Source organism: Leptonotus elevatus, chromosome 13 (genome assembly GCF_054856555.1).
Source record: "Leptonotus elevatus isolate MCC_2025b chromosome 13, RoL_Lele_1.0, whole genome shotgun sequence".
In the NCBI taxonomy this organism is placed as follows: domain Eukaryota; kingdom Metazoa; phylum Chordata; class Actinopteri; order Syngnathiformes; family Syngnathidae; genus Leptonotus; species Leptonotus elevatus.
The window spans coordinates 20,347,501-20,356,878 of record NC_141251.1 but is presented as its reverse complement, the minus strand read 5'-3'; the positions used below and the strand labels follow the sequence as shown (position 1 = coordinate 20,356,878).

Genomic DNA, 9,378 nt, shown 5'->3' with positions numbered 1-9,378 from the left:
GGATAAAATTACACAAAACTTACAAATATCTACCATTTCCTAGATTTAATCAAACTAAAAATTATCTTCAAACTGCTAATCAACTTCACCTCTTTTACATATTAGCGGGGCTCATAAAAAACACAGCACACAAAATATTTCTGGGATTCATAAATCACAGTGCTGTGAAAAAATATATATCTAAAATTAACCATCAAACTCTTAGTTAGTCTTTTACTTGTTACTACTCATTTTATTCTATTATTTTTCCTATATTGTAGCTGCAGCTGGACAAAGTCCAGGAAAAAGTTCCTCACGGGGAAAATAAAAGTATATTGTATCATATCATATTAATAAAATTCCCATTGTACCAATTCAGAAACTGATTCTCCCAAAAATATAGGCAAAAATTTAGTAGGCTTATAGATTGAAATAAATTTTCTCAATCCCTCATTTCAAATTCATATATGTCGTTTTCAATTTCCTGAAATATCTTGCTATAGATCACAGTTCCCCATTCAACACATTAAAAATGCCTTGCATACACCGTGCAGCATTTCACTGATTGAAGGGTCGCATCCCAGTCAGACCACCAGCTTTCAAAAGTCAATGTTCAGGGCGGGGCTGTGTCAGACAAAGTTCGATGAGAGGAGACATCTCTGTAATGAGGCTTGTACACAGTCACTGGGCATTGTGGAAGTTGAGCATCATGTGTTGTTAGGCACAGGAGGAGAAGACTGTTGCTCTGCGGCTTTTGACCTTTGATCTCTGCCACATCCATTCAGACGCTGTCTGCAATGTGGATCCGATGACACATTTTCGGTCCTTCAAGGCGCTCACCTCGACCAACGAATGCACCCGGCTGATCCAATGCACTACAATGCCAGACTGAGGAAATGGGATCATAGCAAGACAGTTCACTTCCTGTTTTCTCAAAAATGTTTCGTAAAAAACAGCCTTTTTTTTTTCTTTTTCTTTTTAAATACCCCTTCAAAATAGCTACTAGCAATACTTGCAAATACAACGTATCAGCAGCTGGGGCGCATCCCATTTGCAGTTTGTAATCAGTGAAGGCCATCAAACCCTCATCTGCCTTGGAACACAAACATCAGTTTCTGAAATGACACACTCAGAGAAAAAACAAATATTAAAAATCATTATCATTATGTCAATTTCAAAAACATTTATAACTTCTTATTCAACTATCTTATTTCTAGCCACAGCTGTACAGATGTAGGCATAATCATGTCAACTCAACACAGCTCAAACAAAATACCATTATTTTATCATTATTCTTTATTCATTTGTCCCGAAAAGGGAAAGTTAACAAATTAACCATCTTCCTCAATCATTAAAGTGTAAAGACTATTGGCTCAGTCACTAAAAAAAAATAAAAATAAAAAATAAAACACTAATTTAATATTCTTCTACAAAAACTCAACAATATCTTTCAAATACTATTACTTATTTTTTATTGTTTATCATTCCTCTCTTACCATTTTGACAAAGAAAAAGTCCCATTACGAGGACACATTATGCTCTAATCCACAGCCCCCTCCTTTTCTTCTAACCTAGAAACGGGGGGGGGGGGGGGGGAATCTTAACATTATACATCGCAAAACCTATTTTATCACATTCCTATTAATAAAACAAACGCCACTATCACAACAGTCTCATCTCACACAAAAACAACACCAAACTTAGTTAAAGATATTGAAGAAAAACAAACAAAACCACCATATGCACATTTCTCACTCACAATCACAATAATAGCCCCCACCTTTTAGAAGCTAGGTCACACACTCAAATACATACGCACACACTCTTTAGTCATTAGAAAATAATAAACGGTTTTATTCTATCAATTCGTTGTCTACAAATCTTATGGCATTCAAACCGCAGTTTTGAACGGTGATTTCAGTAAACGGGTTAACTTCGAACAAATCACCCGTAAACTGCTCCACAAATGCTGGAGTCATTTTAGCATCAAATTCAGCCACTACATCATTACCAACAAAGAAAATACAAAAGTCTGACGTACCATTTTGTCCAGCGAAAGCTTTTCATACAATCGATCCATAGTTTGTTTTTTCATTTTTCATCGACGTTTTTATTTGTCCGCACGGCTGCGACTCACAAGTCCCGACTATGAACCGGAAGCGCATTCAGGACAAACCATTCTGTATCCGGGTCGAAATCGCCTCCATTTTGTTTATAGGCTATTTTTTACTTTCGGTTTCTATTCTACGCAAGTAGTATTAATATTTATCAATACAGTGACGTCTCACTTTTAGTATAATAGTTCAATAGGTTAACACATATGGCCACACAGCAGACACACATAAGAATCACGTGACCTCTCGTTTATACACAGCGGTTATCCAATCCCGCTGAGCTAAACTGTTCTCCATATATTGCAAACATTTTTGCAAGGCGCTCATTTTCAAAATAACTTGTCACGCGCTATCGAATTAAACCGTAGAACAAAAGGAATTCATACGGTAATCCTGACCCCAAAACTACAATCGTAGGAGCGCCAAAAAATAAAATAAAATTCACGTAATCTCTAGATTGCAAATACAGTGATACAAATCCAATTATCACTGTAATCAACCTGGACCCCTCAATACTGTTCAATTTCAAACAGGCGCTTTTTTTCAAAAAACATATTACGTGTAAATGGACGTTCTCACCAAGAGTCATGAGCAATTATGATACTAGTCCCCCAATCGGCCAAACTGCCAAAAAAGACAGAGCGCATACCATAATCTTCGCGAGACTTTTTACGTCATTATGGTCTAAGGATTCTTCATAGCGTGACGAAACAAAACAAAACAATAACAAAAAAACGCTATTTCATCCTGTCTAAAAAAAGCTTCATCTCTTTGAGTCTGCATTTACGTCACTTCTAAATGCACCACCCCACGACGTGTTTAGTTCAATATCGTAGGAATTATCCCAACTCTATAACGACATCAAACTACAACTTGTTCACACAGATCTCATTTAAAATTTAGACAATTTGGAAGACGAAAAACCAGTTGCAGCGGACCCAAACAGACAGAACCTCCCTACGTGGATAAAAGTCTCCACTTACCGTACTTTATTTATTTAGGCCTAGAAGTTCCGCCCGTCCGTGAACGCCGCAGCTTGCTCTATGTCAGAATACCACCATCCGTTAGAATTCAGCGGAGGATGTCACCATTCGTTATAATTCAGTGTCGGGGATCACCATTTGTTAGAGTAGACAATATTAAGTATTGTACTCTTTGCGTGTTCAATTAACTGAATGGTGAGATTCTGGTGAAGAAGTCCCTTTGCAAAGGTATCAAAAGCTTTTGATGACAACAATTGAACTCTCTCAAACAGTGTGTTCAGATTGTGTGTCCTCTCTACCCCGGCACATCATTATTTATTGAAAAGTGGGTGAATACGAAAAGTCTCCTCCCATCAGCCCACAGTACATTTGTTTACAACTCAGTGAATACAAGAAAATCCCCCCTTCTGTTCCCATAGCTATAAATCAGATTAGAGAAAAACAATAATCAGCCTGTGCCTCCCCTCTTCCGACAGAGACCGGTACCAGACTCCCTTCAAGATAGCAGTGGAAGAACTTGTTGCCCTTCTTCTGAGAGTGAGACAGATAAAAATACAATTCTATTCATTGAGCCATACTGCTATAACTAAATCCAAAACGGCTAAAATATAAATTGAAACTGAAAAACAATGTTAATAACTTAACAATGCATAAACGGTCTGCTTTAGAAATTACAATTGAAAATGTAACTCAATAATGATCATGTCAAATTCTTTGGTGTAGTTGTTTTTTAACTAGCTGCATATTCTCCATTTGAGTCAATATCGGGTCTGGTGTGTTAATGAAGACTCGTCATGCTAGCCTGCAGCCACATCATCTTATGTGAAGTCATTTTCCTCACTCGCGTCCTCGTGGAGACCTTTTGTCGACCGACTTAATGTCACGGCCTTCATTCTCACATACATTTATGACATTTTTCCAAATATTTGGATTTACGCTGAGTTGCACTGGCTTCTTGAATTCATTTGCATATCCCTGAAGACTGAACCCAGGAAGGCGAAGACTTGTTTACATGTATTACACGTCAACTCATATCAAGCGCGGGAGGAATGTGAAAATAGACACTCTGTGTTGCTTTAGTATTACACCTCCACGACTTACATATAATTCCTGTGTGCATGTGTGTGTGCGTGTGCGTGTGTGTGCGTGTGCGTGCGTGTGTGTGTGTGTTTGCCTTGTGTTGCATCATGAAGCTGCACGCACCAGGAAAGTGATAATCAGCAACTGCTCACGTGTCGTGTTACAATGATAACCAAGCTATTAATATGAATCTGAATTGATGGCAATTTTCACTTTTATGTTGTGAACAGGTAGAAAGAAGCCAGTGTGTGAAAAAGCAGATTGAATCAAAAAATAATAGTAAGCGCTTAATTGTTCTTTAATTGGTGGTTGGAATAATAAAATAGCCTACAAATACTGATACAACTACAGAATTCTTCATGTTCTGTGGTTTTAACTACCTATCAAAATCTATACCTTTTTCCTTTACTTGAGTGAAAGAATTTAATCGGTATTTTTGTTTTTAAACCATATTTATGTATTTATTTATTTATGTATTTATTTATTTATTACATCTAAAAGTTACTGGTTCGGATACCTGCTGCAAAAGTTACTTTTTCCACCGGTCTCTAATTAATTGACGGCTTGTTAAATACTTTACTGCTTTACTGCTGCAACAATAACATGTTCTGTACTTGTGCTGCTCCCATGTGGAACAAGACTGCCATTACAACTAAGTCGCATACATGTATTGCATACAGTGCATCCGGAAACTATACACAGCGTTTCGTTGTTACAGTTTCATCCCAAATTGGATGGATAAATGAATGAATGAACGAATGAATGAACGAAATGCTCACAACACCCCAAAATGACAACGTGAGAAACGTTGTTTTATTTTATTTATAATTTATTAAAAATAAACAAGCATTTTACTAAGAAATGGTTTCCGTGTTGCCACTCTGCCATAATACAGGTCTGATTGCAGAGGTGGTTGTCCTTCTGGAAGGTTCTCCTCTCTCCACAAAGACACGCTGGAATTAGCAGAGTTCTTGGTCACATCACAGACTAAGGCCACAAGTATATTTAGCATGTGTTTCCCCTCTAAAGCAACAATAGGTCAACATTTCAACGGAGCGGAAGCTTCCACAATCCAAAGTCATCAATGACAAGTTCATTTCTTTTCTGCCGCTGTGTTTATTTTTCTTCCTGCTCTGTGCATCTGCTACCTCACCGATGACCTATGAACCTGGCAGAGCCATCGCTCAGGCTGCTTCGGCATCGGGAAGTTAAAGGGTCACGAGCTGACCTGAGAGGAACCTAGCAAGACAGAAACACAGGCAGAAGGCCAGACAAAGGCATATAGAGGTAACGCATCTCTGATAGTGTCACTTTAACGGCAGGGACGCTTCCAAAAAAAAGGTGCGTCTAAATACAAACCCAATTCCAAAAAACAAGGGAACACTATACAAATTGTGAATAAAAACTGAATGCAATTAAGTGGAAGTGCCAAATTTCAATAGTTTGTTCAGAATAGAACATAGATGACAGGTCAAAAGTTTAAACTGAGAAAATTTATCATTTTAAGGGAAAAATATGTTGATTGTAAATGTCATGGTGTCAACAAATCTCAAAAAAGTTGGGACAGGTAGCAATAAGAGGCTAAGTCAATTGCACTAAGAAAAAAAACAGCTGGAAGACCAGTTACCACTAATGAGGTCCATTGGCAACTTGATTGGAGTATAAAAAGAGCTTCTCGGAGTGGCAGTGTCTCTCAGAAGCGAAGATGGGTAGAGAATCACCAATTCCTCCAATGTTGCACAGAAAGATAGTGGAGAAATATCAGAAAGGTGTTTACCAGCGAAAAATTGCAAAAAGGTTGAAGTAATCATCATCTACAGTGCATAACATCATCCAAAGATTCAGAGAATCTGGAACAATCTCTGCATGTAAGGGTCAAGGCCGAAAAATCATACTGGATGCCCATGATCTTCGGACCCTTAAACGGCACTGCACTGCAAACAGGAATGCTTACTGTAAGGGAAATCACAGAAAGGGCTCAGCAAGACTTCCAAAAAACATTGTGGGTGAACACAATCCATCGTGCCAGCCGCCGTTGCCAGATGAAACTCTACAGTAAAAAGAAGAAGCCATTTCTAAAGCAGACCAAGAAGCGCAGGCGTTTCTCTCGGCCAGATGTTATTTAAAATGGAGTGTGGCAAAGTGGAAACCTGTTTTGTGGTCAGACGAATCACGTTTCGAAGTTCTTTGTGGAAAACTGGGGCACTATATCATACTGACTGAAGAGGACAAGAACAACCCAAGTTGTTATCAGCACTCAGTTTATAAGTCTGCATCTGTGATGGTATAGGGTTGCATGAGTGCGTGTGGCTTGGGCAGCTTCCACATCTGGAAAGGCATCATAAATGCAGAGAGGTATATTCAGATTCGAGAACAACATCTGCTCCCATCCAGGCATCATCACTTTCAGAGAAGTTCTTGCATTTCTCAACACGATAATGCTAGACCACATGCAGCACCAATTACAACATCATAGCTGCGTAGGAAAAGGATCCGGGTATTGAAATGGCTGGCCTGCAGTCCACTTCTTTCACTTATAGAGCACATTAGGCGCATCATTAAGGGGAATGTGCAGCAAAGAAAGCCCAAGACAGTTGAACAGTTACAGAGACGCGTGTTAGACAAGAATGGGACAGCATTCCTATTTCTAAACTTGAGAAACTTGTCTCCTCAATCCCCAGACGTTTGCAGACTGTTGTAAGAAGAGGGGATGCCTCAAAGTGGTGAAAATGGCCTTGTCCCAACTTTTTTGAGATTTGTTGACACCATGGAATTTAAAATCAACATAGTTTTCCCTTAAAATTATACATTTTCTCAGTTTAAACTTTTGATCTGTTCTCTATGTTTTATTCTGAATAAAATATTTAAATTTGGCACTTCCACATAATTGCATTCAATTTGCATTCACAATTTGTATAGTGTCCCAACTTTTTTAGAATTGGGTTTGTATAACATATTATTGGTAAAATGAGCTGTAAGCAGCACATTCTGAATGATGTCCCAATGTGACATAATTCGGCTAATTTATGAATGCATTTTGTTTTTACATAATACAACCACCATACAGTTGATCTGACCATGACTTGGATGCCCGGCTAGATGAGGATCCAAAGCCTCTTTCAAGCCACATCCTGACTACACCATGTTCAACATTGTCATGTCCGAATTATCCAAAGATAAGCACAAGCTTCCGAAAAGTAGAACATACTTGATTGCTCGTGAATAGTTCAGTTTGGTGCTAATTTGCACCACATACACAGATCACCACACAAATTGGCAAGTGTAGTGTATGAAGAGCTGCTTCCATCAGTGAAATTTTATTTGAGTCCACAGGCGCTCCACTTTTCCCCATATTGTCCTGAACTTCCCTAAATAGAAGCTATTTATCTAGTAGCAAGACCCTAGCTCTTTCAACAGGTTATGTTGACAACATCAATACTCGCCATTGGTCCAGCAGTATATGGGGCAGGGTTGTGTTTGCCGACTTGTATGAGACTGGATCAAAACAGGCCAACATAAGAACTTTTTTATTTAGTTAAATAAATTAAAAAATAGGGAGTTAATCAAATTAAACTAATAAATAAAAAATAGGGTAGAGCTGTAAAATGCACTGCAGATTTTTTTAAACCAAGGATTCTCTGGAGACAAATATTGTGAATTGGGGGAAGAAAATAAGCATTGTTCTCCTTTAATGTTTATCAATTGTATTTCATACAGGCACCTTACATTCACACAAAGAAAACATAATAATACTCTGCATAATTATATTTCATTTAATGTTTTTGCTGTCCAGAGTAAAGAAGAGACACTTTGGAATATTGGAAAAATACTAGTGCTAATAATAATAATCATCATCATCATAATCATAATAATAAATAAGTCGTTAGTAATTCTTTAGGGACCAGCAGTTTTTTTTTTCTGGATGTCCAAAAAGAATCATAAGCAGCGATAAAGGGGTGTGAATGGTCAGTTTACCAGCTTCTCGTGTTATTTACAAACAGATGTCTGGTGGTTTGGTGTGGTGGTGGTCAGGGACGGAAGGCCCCCTTCAAGAGGTCCTGTCCTCAAAGTAGGTCTGCTCGATGCGCCTGCAGAAGGACAGTAGGTTTCCGTAACTCCGCACGCGCTCGGCCAGCTCAGTGCTTGTCAGCCGGGTGGTCAGGATGGTGAAGAGGTGACCGAACACCAAAGCGTCCAGCTCGTTCGGCCTGAAAAAAATACACAATTTGTTCTTGAACTACAGAATGTGTATCACTTACTGGAAGTGATGGAGAGTCATTCTCATTTACAAATATGTCTGGTGGATTATTATCTTTTTATAAAGTAATGGCTAAACCATATAATTTTATGGGTAATGATGTCAGATAACTTAAAATGGTATTAAAGTGTTTTGGGATAATCTACATTCAAATATTAGAAATTCAGGCCAAAGGGGAATCAGAGTAATTACATCCTTCTGCCATGGGGTGGTGCTAAAGACACAATTTCCTATTTTTGCATATTTATTTCTTGTAAAATGGACAAATGTTGTCATGCTACAAAGTACTTTCTATTCACATGGTATATTTTATTTAAACAAACAATAGGTGAGGTTAGGTTCCACAGCAGGGGGGGAAAAAACAACAAACATGTGAATTTGTGAACAATGAACTGCGACTTGACAACAGGCAGGAATTCACTCTACTCAAAATGGCATCTCACAGGCTACAGTACTTACTGTTTATTGAAGAAGAATGGTTGTGTTCCGAGGCGCTGCGACAAAGCCTGACAGCACTGACTAACGTCCTCGTACACCTGAAACGCAACAACAGAGTGGCCGCTCTGCTAAAAGTTTTACGTAAACTGTCACAGTAATAATGTCAGATAAGGCGATCGCTAACCTGCTCCAGGTTTTTCCCTCCCCAGCCGATGGCGTCCATCTTCCGGCGCACCTCCCACTGTTTCTGGTAGGCCAGGATAGTGCTGAGGGGCCACGAGTAGGGGCTGCTGTACCTGGGACGAGTGATCTAACCCACAGAGAGACATGTCAGGGAGGAGTAGACGCAACTTTGAAGAAGCTCAATGAGCAGAGAAAGGACTCACCTCAGCAGCCGTGCCGTCGTCACACCACTGGATGTACAGCTGGAGGAGACAATATGTAAATAATTCACAGAAAAGTCTGAGGCGTGCGCTACCAATGTGTGCATAAACTACCTCAGCAGTCAGCAGCATGTTGTTGACCA

The 9,378-nt window shown here is 39.0% G+C and overlaps 1 protein-coding gene across 1 annotated transcript in view; it reads right to left on the bottom strand.

Moving 5' to 3' along the window:
* Positions 1-7,828: 7,828 nt before the first annotated feature.
* mtx2 (metaxin 2) overlaps positions 7,829-9,378 on the bottom strand; it is a 4,130-nt gene continuing 2,580 nt past the window's right edge. Inside the window, exons 6-10 of the mRNA XM_086093617.1 lie at positions 9,350-9,378; positions 9,239-9,277; positions 9,037-9,162; positions 8,874-8,950; positions 7,829-8,364 (exon numbers count right to left, since the gene is read on the bottom strand). The exon at positions 9,350-9,378 is cut by the window's right edge and continues 64 nt beyond it. Of these exons, the coding sequence (XP_085949743.1) occupies positions 8,205-8,364; positions 8,874-8,950; positions 9,037-9,162; positions 9,239-9,277; positions 9,350-9,378 (431 nt within the window). The 3' untranslated portion in view covers positions 7,829-8,204. The remainder of the gene's footprint in view (positions 8,365-8,873; positions 8,951-9,036; positions 9,163-9,238; positions 9,278-9,349) is intronic.